The 14,951-nt window shown below is 33.8% G+C and overlaps 1 protein-coding gene across 1 annotated transcript; it reads left to right on the forward strand.

The window, feature by feature from the left end:
• The first annotated feature begins 3,834 nt into the window (after window positions 1–3,834).
• LOC115696573 (kinesin-like protein KIN-7N) lies at window positions 3,835–10,807 on the forward strand. The gene is made up of 18 exons (XM_030623467.2): window positions 3,835–4,117; window positions 4,211–4,300; window positions 4,724–4,842; window positions 4,947–5,060; window positions 5,143–5,224; window positions 5,317–5,384; window positions 5,484–5,561; window positions 5,723–5,865; window positions 5,944–6,046; window positions 6,137–6,217; window positions 6,350–6,418; window positions 6,552–6,611; window positions 6,774–6,929; window positions 7,758–8,054; window positions 8,305–8,388; window positions 8,672–8,830; window positions 8,930–9,196; window positions 10,134–10,807. The coding sequence occupies exons 1-18, from the start codon at window positions 3,973–3,975 to the stop codon at window positions 10,569–10,571; spliced, it is 2,553 nt and encodes an 850-aa protein (XP_030479327.2). The 5' UTR covers window positions 3,835–3,972; the 3' UTR covers window positions 10,572–10,807.
• The last annotated feature ends 4,144 nt before the right edge of the window (window positions 10,808–14,951 follow it).

Below are 14,951 nucleotides of genomic sequence, written 5' to 3' on the forward strand. Positions count from 1 at the left end.
TCAAACCTAACCCTAGTGGGATGCTATAAATAGATAGTGAAGGCTTCAGGAAAATTACTTCTTCTGACTCAGAAAAAACTAAGCTTTCTCTCTCCCTATCTTTGGCCGCCACTTCCCTCTTCTTTTCTTCTTCATTATTTCGAATTCATTGAGTGAATGAGTGAGTGCCCACACACAGCAAGTGATACCTCAATCATAGTGAGGAAGATCGTGAAGAAAGACTTTCAGCAAGAAGGAGTTTCAGTACCAAAGATTCAGAGAAAGAGATTCAGGTTCAGATATTAATAATGCTCTGCTACAGAAAGGAATCAAGGGCTAGATATCTGAACGGAAGGAGTCATATTATTCCGCTGCACCCAATGTAAGGTTTCCTAAACTTTATATGTATTTATTTCATTGTTTTAGAAAGTTCATATTTAGGGTGTTAATCAACATACTTGTGAGTAGATCTGAGATCCTGGTAAAATAATTTCCAACAGTTATGACTTGACTGTGAAGAAATAGAATTTTGGGGTTTATTTGTTAATTAAGAGACTTTATGGAGTCTAATTAATAAATAATATACATGACAATTTTATTTGATAATTATTTTAATTATTAAATGAATAGTTTTGACATTTATAGGGTTGAAAGTGCAAAAAGTGGCATTTGTGAAAAATAGATAAATGGTTAAGAAAAATGGCAAAAATCTAACTAGTGTAGGGCCTTCTTCATGGCCGACCACTAGTGCCTATTTTTGCTCTATTTTTATCATTTTTTTATTCCAAATAAATCAACCCTAACCCTATGTGAATTAGTATAAAAGGAAAAGTATGGTCTCATTATCCAACTAATGTTTTTAATAACTCTTGACCTAGTTTCTTTCCATCTAAAAACTAGAGAGTTTGAGACCTTCTCTTCTTCCTTTCTATTCTTCTAATTCGAAATCCTATAGTCTTATTCGCTATCAAATTCGAGCCTTAATGATTGAGTGCATGCCTGCCCATAGCAAGTTAATCCTCAATCATAGTGTGTAAGACTGTGAAGAATCCAAACAACAGAAGGAGTTTCATGCTCAGATCTCGGTGATACTCTGCTACAGAAAGGATACAAGGGTTAGAGATCTGAGCGGAAGGAGTCATTTAATTCCGCTGTAACCAATGTAAGGTTTCTAATACCTTTTATGTGTTTATTTTATATCGTTTTAGAAGTTCATGTTTAGGATGTTAAAAACATACTTGTTAGTAAATCTAGATCATGGTAAAATATAGTCCAACACATACTTGTTAGTAAATCTAGATCCTGGTAAAATATTTCCAACAAATGATGTGCCTCAAAGTTCTGAACTGCCAAGAACTCAAAGTATGCAATTTTTCAAAATTGGATTAGTATGATTATACCCTTGTAATCATTTAAAAAGTTCTTTTTTAATATAAAAAGTATTTTTAAGGGGCAATTGTTATACCTAAAATTTAGTTGCATTTCAAAAGTTGACACGTATCCAACAGAAGAAATATGAGTTAATTCTTAATGATATATTATTATTATATCAATAAATGTAGATTAAATAACTCGTTATTATTAAATAGGGGTTTGATAGATAATATTCAAAATTCATTGACTTTATAGTCAAAAGTGAGACATGGATAATAACTATTAAGTTTAGATTAATGAGGCGTATCCATGCCTCAGAATATACAAACAAGAAAGGGATATTCATCTACTCGACCAGAATAAATGTATTAACATTAACTGCCTCGCATTACATATAGCGAGAAGATCACCTTGCATTACTAAAACCACTAAAAGAATATGACAAGATGAACTACTTCCCAACACTTAGCATTTTTTCTTAAGATGGATAAGGAGGAAAACTCATATTGAGTGAGATGTAACCTTCCACGTCAGTAATAACTGTCTAAAGGAGAAGACTAAAAGAGCAGTTGGGTAGTTATAAGATATTATCCCACATTTGATTAATGAAAAGTGGGGATTATCCACGTATCATGAACAATTGTATTTGAATCAGTCCCAAATAGTGCAACTGCCAACCTATATTCCTATAAATAGGGACAGATTCCATGGGATAACGGACGAAAAATTTGAGAGATAATTATTATTATTAAAATTCTGAGAGTGTATTCTGTATTAAAATAAATATCCCTAATAAGAAGGACTCGTGGAGTATGTAGATTTTAACTACAAAACCACTTAAAAATATCTGGTGTTAACCTATCATTTATTACTTATCTATATTTCTGTAGAAATTTTTTTACGAAGAGGCTATTTTAATTTAGTTAACGAAAATCTGCGTTAACAAAATAAGTCTCTTATGTCGGAAATGAGAAATGCGAAGTTGTTAAGTTGACTTCTCTGTCTTCATGAATCTTAGTTAATGTGAAAAACTAGACGGACGCGCAAAATGGAATCAAAATCGGATAAGCAGAACCCAGCGCACTAGGCCATTTGTCAACTTGGGCGTTGGGTACCCATTCCTGAGCTCCTGTGATCTCGTTTTAATACTTCCAAGGCTTCCGAACTTGAGGACGAGGTCTCCTACCTCATTTTTGACCATTCTGAATTCAATGTTGGCATCGGATTTTGCATTTGAGCAATTGAACGTAGCGTCCTGGGTTGATTGTTAACCTGGGCGCTGGGCCCAGCAACAGGTCAACCTGGGCACTCGGTCCTATTTCTAGGGGCTCGGGTTTGTGGTTTTCTCCCTAAATTTGCTTGAATCTTCATTATTCTGATAATGAAAAAAAATGCTCTAAACACTTTTTGGTGAACTTGATCGAAAACAGCCTAGTTGGCAATATGTCAACCTGGGCGTTGGGTCTCAGTTTTGCCCTTTCGAAAATTCCGTTTGGTCACCAAAAATATTTAAATCTCAATATTTTCTGAAAAACGAAGAAGATGCTCGAAAGTGTTCTTGGAAAACTCCAATTAAAATGGCCCAAGTTAACAAAATGTTAACCTGGGCGTAAGGCCAGCCCCAGGTGTACAACCTGGGCCCTAGGCCATGTTTTTGGCACATAAGAAGTGTTGCTTCTTCCGCGAAAGAAGTTGTTTCACTGTTTTTGATGAAGATGAATAAGATGCAAAAGTTGGATCGTCGATCTGATACTTGGAAGGCACCCAAATTGACGAATTGTCAACCTAGGCGCTGGGTGCTGGGGGCCCTGAGTGCTCAAAAATGAACTTGCTTCTATTTTGATTCTAATGCCTCAGAAATATGTCTGTGGTATGTGTAGTTGATATCCCAATGCAAGTTTTGACCCTTTTGCACTAAGAAGGTCCCAGAAACTGAAACCCTTGTTCGGGATGTCAACCTGGGCGTTGGGTGAAACCCTAGGTGCTCAGGTTGGCTTCCGGGTTGTAGGTTGGTGTCATTTCACCTCCCGGGGCTTGGATTAAGTTACTCCATGTCTTCATGGTACAAAATACTGAAAGATAGTGAGTTGGATTCAAGTTATTGAAGTTCGAACTTCCATCCCGGAGGTCCTAAAGTCAATAACTTGGGCGTACGGCTAGGGTCTCCTTCCAGGTCGACTGCTATAACTTGGGTTTACTCAATTCCGTGATGTCATCCTTCTTGCCACGTATGAGAAAGTTTCCGAGTTAACAATGTTGTTTGTTAAATTGTTCTAGAGTTATTTTTTAGCTGTCCTAATTATTTTTAAGTTATTTGTAAGATTCTCTTTTTTTTTTTTTTTAATATGAACTTCTACGTATTGTTTTTTTCTAATCAAAAGCTTCTACGTATTGTTGATGTATCGATGTACTGCGTAAATTTAAATTATTATTATTTGTTTGAAACAGGTTAATTTAAATTATTTTTCTAAAAAATGAAAAATGAAAAAAAGGTTCACGTGAAGTGAAGGGCAATTAAGTAAAAAGTGGGGAGAATTCAAATTTACAAATGGCGCAGTCCTGAACTGAGGTGAGTTCCAGACTAGGCCAGGCCAGGGAAGACAGAGAAAAGAGTGAACAATGGAGAAGATCTGTGTAGCCGTACGAGTGAGACCTCCGGTATCGGACGATTCTTCCTCTGGAACCTACTGGAAGGTTGAAGACAACCGCATTTCACTTCACAAAGCCCATGGCACCCCGCTCTCCGGAATTTCTTACGCTTTCGGTACCTATTTATATACATGCCTTTGTATATTTCCTTGTTTTGCTTATTCTTTTGTACCAATAGATCTAATTTTTGCTTTATGTGTTTATGAAGATCACGTATTCGATGAAAGTTGCTCAAATTCTATGGTTTACGATGTTCTTACCAAGGATATTATTCGTGCTGCTTTGCAAGGTTTTAATGGTATGCGCTCTCTTTATCTCTCTGTTCTTATCCTTTAATAATTTTGTAATTTCATTTTTATTATTTTCATATGATTTATTTATTAATGTTATTATATTTTTTTTGGTGAGCAAATTTGAAGGTTTATGCTTACCTGTCTGGGTTTAGTTTGGTCTGTCAATTTGCAGAGCGAATGTCTATGTTTGGTTTCTAAGCATCATAAACTAATTAAAGTGATGTAAGAGGTTTTGAACCTTTAAACTATGTTAGAGGAACGTTTATTAAGCTATGAAGGGCTTTTATCCTTCGCTGGGTACACTTGGCTTAGAATAGAGTACCAGTATATGGGTTTTGGACCTTTTTTTTAATGCACTATCAGCGTTTTAATCATCTTTATATTGGGTGGCTCTCAATGAAATATTCTGTCTTTTGAGATGTTTACAGGAACTGCCTTTGCATATGGACAGACTAGTAGTGGAAAGACTTTCACCATGAATGGTTCAGAAAGAGATCCCGGAATTATTCAACGAGCAGTTGAAGATATATTTCAGAGAATTCAAATGGTAGTACTCTCTCCCCCCATCCCACTCACTCCCATTTTTGTTATTATGTTGATGTTTTGAGTAGAAAAGTATATATGACCTGGTTTCTTCTATTGAATTTGCAGATGTCTGACCGTGAGTTCTTGATTAGGATCTCGTACATGGAAATCTATAATGAGGAGATTAACGATCTTTTTGCAGTAGAAAATCAGAAACTTCCAATTCATGAGAGCTTGGAGGTGTGCAACTGGTAGTGTGTCAAATTTCACGAGTTAATCTTAGATTCAACTCATTGAATTACGTATTTTTATTTTAATTCAGCGTGGCGTATTTGTTGCTGGCCTCAAAGAGGAAATTGTCAATAATGCTGAACAAGTATTAAAGCTTCTTGAATATGGAGAAGGTTTGAAAGATAACTTGATAACCCTTGGGATTTTATTGGCTCAATTTTATTAATTGTTATTTTTATATTGTTTGATTTTTTTTCCTATGTAGCTAATAGGCATTTTGGTGAAACGAATATGAATGTTCGAAGCAGCAGATCACACACAATATTTAGAATGGTATGTCCTTCATAAGTTCCCACACTAGTATTATTACATGTTGAGCTCCTTCAGTAATTGTATTCAGGCTTGATTTATGTTATGTATTTGGTACCTTAGGTAATCGAAAGTAAGGGGAAGGAGACTAATTATTCTGGTGACTATTTAAGTTCTGATGCTATTCGGGTCTCTGTCTTGGTAAGTGTTCTTTTTGCCATGGTGTTAAAACTATTTTAAATGTTATTGAGTTGTTCAACCACTGACACTAATTTTTAATTGAAAATCACCAGCAAGTAACACTGTTTTATATGTTTGATTTGTATCATTGTGCTGTTCTTGTTTGATTGTGGCAAATACAGAATTTGGTGGATTTAGCTGGTTCCGAACGGATTGCCAAAACTGGAGCTGGTGGAGTACGTCTGAAAGAAGGAAAGCACATTAACAAGAGCTTGATGATTCTTGGGAATGTGATTAACAAATTAAGTGATGGTGCAAAAAATAGGTATAACCTTTTTTCTTCTTAGTGTAAATTTCATTTGGAGAATTCTATATATTTTTATAATAATGACTTTTAATGCAGAGGACATATACCTTACCGAGATAGTAAACTGACTCGGATTCTTCAGCCTGCGCTTGGTGGCAATGCCAAAACTTCAATTGTGTGCACTATAGCTCCAGAAGAGGTAGCATATTATATTATAATTATTATTATTCAGTTTTTCCAATCAATTATTGGGCTTGATATTAATTATAGTTTTTAATGCAACATCAAGGCTCACATTGAGGAAACAAAGGGAACTCTTCAATTTGCTAGCAGAGCCAAGCGCATTGCTAACTGTGTTCAAGTGAATGAGGTAATGTTCTTTTTCATACATTGCTAAAAGTTGTTATTTTCATACATGCAATGTTGTTTTTTATTGATTTGTTTAATAGGACTGCCTGATATTGAAACTTTCCTTTTGTTCCTTTTCTTTGGGCTGTTACAGATCTTGACAGATGCAGCCTTATTAAAAAGGCAAAAGCTAGAGATAGAGGAGCTCCGTAAACAGCTTCAGGTAGTTATGTAATGTTTGTCACACAATTTGATAAGCTTAGGCTAACATTGTTAAACAGCTTCAGGTAATTATTGTATTATGTTTGTTACAGAATTTGAAATTTATGGGCTAACATTGTAAAACTATTCTTTAGGGATCTCATGCTGAGGTGCTGGAGCAAGAAATCTTGAAATTGCGAAACGATTTGCTCAAGGTAGTTTCTTCTTTTGCCGATATGCATCATTTTCTTTTTTTGTGCCTTAATCCTAATAGGGAAAAAATCAAACAAGCTACTCACTGTTATACTGGTACACGAACACATGCACACACACTTTTATTCTCTAAATCTTTATTCTTGTTTATTATTATTTTTCAGTATGAATTGGAGCATGAACAACTAGAGATGCAACTGGAAGAGCAAAAAAAATCACACAAGGAACGCGACTGTTGTACAAGGGAGCAGCATATGAAAATTGACAATCTCAGCAATAATCTTGTTACTTCTTCTGACATTGACATGACCTCTAGTAAGGTATAGCTCATGAAAAACTATGATTATGCATTTGGTTTTCTCTAATCTCAAGTATTAATTGTTTTTAGGTAGGGTTGGCAATTCATGTTATTATGTTGTGTTATCAACGCATTTATGACAATATGTTTTTTTAACAGGTCACACGACATAACACGATAATAGGTCACAAACTTGAAATTGATACGTATGACATATGATTAAACATATTATGACACAATACAAAACTGACACGATTAATATAATTATATATGTAACACAAACATTACTCATAAGATTCATAGTTTTAATCTTTTTTATTAAATAAAGCGAATGATAAAAAAATTAGATGTTTTTCTTTTCTTTATATAGCCAGGTTTTTTACAGTATAAAATATTTAAAGAACTTGTATTTTTTATACGTGTTATAATCGTGTCATTTTAGGTTAAGCGTGTTGATTTGAAAACAATACGTTTAATAAATGTGTTAAACGTGTACACAATTATGATGTAAAAGTTAAATGTCACCCAAATTTATTTATTTTGTGTTGCATCGTTTTTGAATTGTATTGTCTTGTTGTGTTGTTTTTGAATTGTGTCGTCATGTCGTGTGACGAATTGCTAGTCGCCTAGTCCTATTTATAGGTGTTGTGAGAAGTGTTTCTGAATGTTTTATGTTTTAACATTGTGTTGGGACTTGAGATAGCTAGGAAAATAAGAAAGTTGAACCTGCAAAGCATGCCTATAGTTTTGAATACTGCGTCATTGATTAACGTGGCAACATTATTATAAGCTTACGTGGTATAGATGCCTGTTTTGGTGTTTTAGCAATTTTTATTAATCCCACTCGTAGGGACACGATTCTCAAAGCGGTAACCATAAGGAAGAACGTAATGACAGCAACAGTATATCTCAAGGAGATGCCTTTTCGACCCCTTGTTTCAAGGCTGCTCCCAATGCCTTTGTTGCAAGACGATCTAATTATTCAATGTTACCGGATTATAGTCCTCTTCCAGATACATTAAGCAATAATGTGGCAGATGAAGATACATGGTTAAAAATGAATAGAGGCTACATAACTGACCTCGATTCCCTTCAAATTACTCCTGGACGAAAAGTTCAATCTTTTCCACCAATTGAGATGACACCTGTGAGTCTGTGTTCAATTACATTTTCATGAATTTTATTTCAGTAAAAGTTGACGCTTATGAATAATATCTTTCAATTTGTTTGTTCATTTAGAACAATTACTTGAACTTATAGCATACATTAAACTCAAATGCTAGGTTTCTGAAATATAAATGGACTAAGGACTGTTGCATAAATACTCTTACATGTCAATTATTTTAGTACAAAAAAGCTTATACAAGTTTTTGGTTGTTCCATTCAAATGTTATCAGAGTTCAAACGAGAATTACAGGCAGGAGATTGAGAATCTTAAAAGACAATTAGTGTTTACCATTCAAGAAAGAGAAGAGCTCAAGGTTAGTATATGTCAATTTACTTGTCGTTTCTTTGATATTGTAATCTAAAAATCCTCTTTCCTCCGTTTCTCACACTATGAGACACTAGTACCAACTAAAGCATTCCTTGCTTATTAATTTTATTTTATAATTTCTTCCAAAAAAAAATTATTTTATAATTTGAAGTACATGTGCCTATCATGAAAGTCTTGATCTTTCATATTCCTGCTCCAAAATTGTCTTTATGATTTTGCTTTATGTGTTTTGCTTTGCATATTGATGTTGTCCTGTGCTTACAATTTAGAGGAAGCACATGGATGAAATGGTATTGAGCAATCAATTAATGGGTGAATTATCTGAGCTTCGACAAGAAGCGCGGCTTATTCAAGAAATCCCTCGGAAACTTTGCGAATGTGCAGCAAATTGCAAAGATGTTTACGTTGATGTTCTGTCAATGACACAGGTCATATATTTCCTGGTCAATTTATGCATCTTTTGGTGACTATTAATGGATTTTTCTTCATTTAACTTACTATTTCTTATGCTTTATGTATCTTTACAGAGTTTTGTAACTGATGGGAAATCATCTACTGCAAAATTGCTTTCAAGCATGCGTGAAATTGGCACAAGCCTATTTACAATTCTGGAAACACATTTTTCAATGGCAACGGACTGTGACACCCCTTTGGGGGTTGATAAAATGATCAAAGAACAGCAGAAAATATTGTGTGAGAGAGTGAAGAGCACTGTCAAACTATTGGTTTCATCAGAAACACTACGCCTTCAGGATGAAAACAAGCTGAATTCACTCTGCAGATGTGAACACAAGGTAGCTGCTTGGTCACAATTATCAAGATATCGTTCATTTATGATTTTATTTTCTTCAATATTGCTAGGATGCTTTATTTTCTCTTATGGTACCTGTTTTCCATAAATTATGTGTCAAATATCTCTTACATGTCCAATAAGTTGCTAAATGTTAGATTTCCCTATATGTGTTCCTTTATACAATAAACATACTGGGGATTAGTTTATGTCTTACAACAATTGAACACTACATAATTTTTATAATATTATTAATATTTCATTAATAAAACTTGGAAAGCTCTAAATGTATTGTGGTTTACATCTTTCATTACAATTTGTTCACAAATGTTTGCTGATGTTTCAACAGAAAGTAGTAGAACATAGGCAACATTCAAACTATTATCACATATCATAAGTTATTTTGTTTCATAATCTCATGTTTTATGTCTGCTTTGTTAGTTTTCCTTTACACTATTTTGTTAGCTTAATTTTTATTTGATTTTTGACATGCTTGACTTTCACTCAAGACATGCCTTGTTTTACATGGACTTCAAGAACATGTTTGTACTTCTGGTTCAACACAATGACCTTTTATGGAAAACCTTAATAGTTGATAGTAAGTTAAGAGATATATTAGGAAAAGTATACATAAAGTATTGGACATGGGCTCAATGAAAACAGCCATCACAACTAAATTTATGATGTGATCAGCGGAAGTGATTGGAGTGAAATGATTTGATTAACTTGAGATTTTTTATTAACTTGTTGAATTCAAAACTTGAACATCTGGTAGCCATTTATATCTGCAAGTGAGCTGTAGATATTGTCAAGTTACTTCTAAATTAGCATAAAAGGCCAAAATATTTAGGTTATTAGGAAGGTCCATACATGGTTGACTGTAGAACTGTTATTTCGTTTGTTTTGCATCTCATCTTTAGGATTTAATTTGTGTGATAAAGGGCTGCACTCTGGATGGAGAAACTGCTTCTTTGAAGGAGAAGTTGAGCAATGAACTCAACACTATCACTGAAAGGTACCATGGCCTGCTGAAAGAATTGAGTCTTAATAGCAAGCTTCTGGAGGAATCAAAGCAGAGATACAGTAGTTTGGAAACTGAGTTTCATCATCTGGCTAAAGAAAGAGACAGTTTGTGCAAAATGGCCTCTGAATCGTCTCAAAAACTTGGAGTTGTTACTGACCAGAAGGAAAATCTTTTGAAGGATTTGAATATTGAATTCCAAAGAAGGAAAGACCTTCAAGAGAAGATCAAACAGTTCAGTGCCGCTTTTGCTCATAGAAAGACATCACTTGTGTCTTTTCACAGCGAATTCAAGTCAAAAATTGAGGAAATAAGATCTCAAAATCCAGTTTCTGCACCCAATTCTTTTGGGTGTTAAAAGTTGCGTCATGACTAGTGGCATAAGTACTGTGGTTGTGGTGGCCATCCAGTTTCATTATAATGTTTTATCATTGTGCATTACCTGTTGTACTTGTATCAGTCTTGTATCCCATATTATACAGCTACAATATTTGAGGCTTATGGCTTCTTTGTTCGTTTTTTTATTTGATTATATCTCCGACTTATCGCAGCTAAAATTAGAAAACAAGTAAAATGATTCATTTATTGTAGTAATAATATGAAATGAGTGTGAACGAACCGAATCCATCATGAACTGGTATTCTATGAAGTTAGTGGCTAGCAGATATCAACTTTTGCCATTATAGATTAGCTAATTAATTAACCATACATATAGATATAGTCTTACTTTATATTGGAGAAATGGATTAGTTAACTATACATATAGGGCTTATTTGGAACGTCGTATTATATATTGTATTGAATTAGATTATACGTTATACTTTTATATAATAGTATGTTAAATTTTAATTTATATTAAAATATTATATATTTAAGTATCCATAGAACTTAATACTACACATAATTTTATATAAAAATATTGTATAAAATACAATTTAATATAATACTATACAATACAATATGGTGTAATACGGCAACCAAATGAACCAATAGAGTTTTACTTTGTATTGTGTCACTTGGTTTGCAGTAGGCAATTTACTTGACTAATAAATTAAGGGTGTGTTTGGAAGTAATTGTGTAATTACTAGGTAGGGTAATTACTAGGGTGGTAATTACACAGTTTAGTAATTACACTATATTTTAAAATGCAAGGTGTGTTTGGATATGAGGTGGTTATTACATATGAATTCCTAATATCTTGTTTGGCAAAATAGTTAGTAATTACATGGGAAAAATAATATTTTTTAGTAGCTAATGTTTAATATGAAAAGTTTTAGTAATTACACAGTGTAATTACATCCAATTCTCATGAGGGGCCATGAGAATTGGAATCCCTCAATTACTTCTAATTACACAGTTACAGTGTAATTACATGGTCAGACAAACATGCCAAATTGTGTAATTACCTCTAATTACACACAAATTCAATTACATTGTGGCTTTTCAAACACACCCTAAGTATTCTTTGAACGTAAAGTGGAAGAAAGAAAAGAAAGCCTTTGATAGTAGGGTGGTTATGAAGGTTTTGCTTCATTTATTTTTGTTGGCCCTCGGAGCATGAAAAACGTCAATATTATTGTAATCTAACTAATGTAATTGAGTAATACACTTCTATTACATTTTGGGTCTAGAAAAATCAAATGTGTCGCTCTATTATTAGATCTTATTACCCTTTCATGTCGGGAGTTGTGACTTGTGACTCGTGTCGAGTGGCTCCCACGGTAAAGCAAAACAAAGATTATTTATTCCCAAAAGTTAAAAGCATAAAGGTAAGCTAAGCGGAGGTGATCAACCCACTACCGCTACCAGACTCAAATTAATGATGTTATGTCAAAATTATTGTTAATTGTGACACAAAAATAGCTTTAGTTCAATAATTATTATAATTCTTTTAAAGTATTAAATAATTTTATAACTTAGGTTTAAATCTAAATATTAAATAAAAAAATTATATTTTTTTAATCATAAAATGAAGAAAACAAGTTAGTAAAGAAAATTAAATTAACTATTAAAATATATTTGTGAATTTTTTCAAATTTAATTTTTAAAATAAAATTTACATATATTTTTTTTAAAATAGAACGTATATATATTTCAACAAAAATATATGTATTTTGTTTTGTTTACTTTAATAATTTTTAAATAATATATTTAAGGAGAATTACCGGTTATCAATCTTTTTTTAAAAAAATTAATTTTTTTTTATCTTTTTATTTATTTATTTATTTTTACTTTAACTCTGTTCTTTTATTTTTCTTTTTACGGTAATACTAGTTTTAGGGTTTTATCTTCTCTAACCTTCTACTTGAAGATCGTATGTTTTTCTTCTCTAACATTCCATACGAGAGATAATTGGAGATCATATTACTCTGCCATCAGAGGCCACTATCGAAAAAGTACCATTGGCAACCACTATTCGAGACTTCCAACTGAGACTACTGTTGTGGACATTGTCCCACATAGAAAAAATGGTAGAGAATTGAGCCATATATAAGAACATGGGCTACTCCACTCATTGCCAATTGGTTTTGAGATGGAACCCCATGATTCTCAACATGGTATCAGAGTCATATCCCTTGCGGGCCAGTGATCCTATCTGATCTGCACCTATACAGATAGACCATGTCCACTCTGATATGGTTCAAGATTGATGAGCAAAAAATAGACATCATCTTGAGGGAGAATGTTGTAGACATTGTCCCACATAGAATAAATGGTAGAGAATTGAGCCATATATAAGAACATGGGCTACTCCACTCATTGCCAATTGGTTTTGAGATGGAACCCCATGATTCTCAACAACTACCATTAGAGACCACCATCTTAGACTTCCAACTGAGACTACCATTAGAGATCACCATCGGAGACCATTATTGGGAACCACCATCAAAAACTGCCATTGAAGTGCTTTCTCCATCTCTGCATCCCTATCTAAACTCATATTGCAACCCAAACTAAAAATCAAATCGCAACCTACTTCCTTACTCTGTCTTTCTCTTCACTGGTGAGTTTTCTTCTTTCCTTTTCTTTGGTGAGATTATATACTTTGAGAGTACAAACCCAAACTAAAACTCAAATAACAACCCTAAATCACCATTGAATCACTCATCACCACTTGTCTCCGTCCACTGCATTCCAGTCCACTTCCGCTGGTTTCGCCGTTAATGATTTCTCAAATCACAATCCTAAATCACCATAACTCATTCGTCGTGCTAGTCTCCGTTCATGGTGTTCAAGACCACTAGGCCTCACACGATATTGTTGCCATCTGCTTAAGGTATTCTCTAAAATCGAAATCCAAATTAAAATACAAATCACAACCATCTAGACCCTTGTCCCAGCCATTTAATTTTTAACACTGTAATATTGTAAACAATAAATTTGAACTATATTTTTGCACAAATAATTCACTGTAAACCGTATATATAAAAAAAAGCTCCTTTTCAAAATGTTAAATAATGAAATCCTTAAGGAATTCAGTCATTATTATCTCTTGTGAAGAATACAATTATGTCGTACCATTACTAAGAGCAACTTCAATATAGCACCAAAATGTATACAAGTCGTGCTATAACCTCTCCAGCCCAACACCAAATATCCCTCCATCTTATCATGTGAGCTACAATTAAGGTTGTCTTTAGCTTTTATGGAGCCTAAAGAAAAATTTTATAAATAGGTCTTTTATTTGAGAAATAAAATAAAAATCAAATAAGTTTTTAAATCATTTTTTTTTTTGCAAAAAACTTTTTTTGGGGACTTATGGGCTAATTTAAAAAGAAAAAGAGACTGAGAGACCTATTGGGCTGAGGGGCCTTGGGCAGTGGCCCCAGCTGTCCTACCCTAAAGAGAACCATGACAGTGCACAACATATATGTTTGTTTACAGAGGTCAATTCCTATGTATCAGAACTAAAATTTTCTACAAATCAGAGCCCAGTTCTTCGATCATCAAGGGAGATTCAAAGATCACTTGCTTCCGCACCAAGAACTCATCAAGAATTCAACAAGGAATTTTACAAGAACACAGATTGAAGGAGAATGTCGATGGCAAGGTTCGAGCTAGAGAAGTTCGATGGATCAACGGATTTTGCACTATGGCGAGAGAGTTTGAAGGGTATACTTGTGCACCAAAAGGTGGCAAAGGTACTCGGGGATGAAAAATTTCTGGCTGAGAAGAAACTAGAGGAAATTGCAGAGATGGAGGAGATTGCATACTACACCATCATCATGTACCTGTCCAATGGAGTTAGAAGAAAACTAATTCAAGAAAAGACCATAGAAGGATTGTGGAACAAACTAGAGCAGTTGTACATGGCACCATCAATCTCGAGCAAGATTAATCTTCTTGAAAGATTATACGGGTTTAGAATGAATTCTTTCTTTCCTTAGATGATAATATTGATAAATTTAATAAAATAATTGTTGGTTTAGCTAACATTGATCATAAGGTAGACGAAGAAAGTCAAGCAATTATATTGCTGAGATCATTACCAATGACATATCAAGAGGTTAAAGCACCAATCAAATATGGAAGGGATGTGATCTCGTTGGAGGGTGTTCATGCAGCATTAAAATCAAAAGACTTTGAATTACAACTCGAGAAGGAGACTAGGAAAGAAGAAGCCTATCTTGCAAGAGGAAGAAGTCCAAAGAGAGGATCATCAAGGAACAACCAGTCACCATCAAGATTGAAGTTGAAGATTAAAGACAATTGACAATGTTATCAATGTGGAAATATT

The sequence above is a fragment of the Cannabis sativa genome, chromosome X (genome assembly GCF_029168945.1).
Source record: "Cannabis sativa cultivar Pink pepper isolate KNU-18-1 chromosome X, ASM2916894v1, whole genome shotgun sequence".
In the NCBI taxonomy this organism is placed as follows: Eukaryota; Viridiplantae; Streptophyta; class Magnoliopsida; order Rosales; family Cannabaceae; genus Cannabis; species Cannabis sativa.

Excerpts from the sequence above, each read along its gene's own strand:
- LOC115696573 (XM_030623467.2), top strand. The coding sequence starts at position 3,973 with ATGGAGAAGATCTGTGTAGCCGTACGAGTGAGACCTCCGGTATCGGAC. Across the intron at positions 5,866-5,943 it reads AGTGATGGTGCAAAAAATAG|AGGACATATACCTTACCGAG; the intron begins GTATAACCTTTT and ends CTTTTAATGCAG. Across the intron at positions 6,218-6,349 it reads ACTGTGTTCAAGTGAATGAG|ATCTTGACAGATGCAGCCTT; the intron begins GTAATGTTCTTT and ends GGGCTGTTACAG.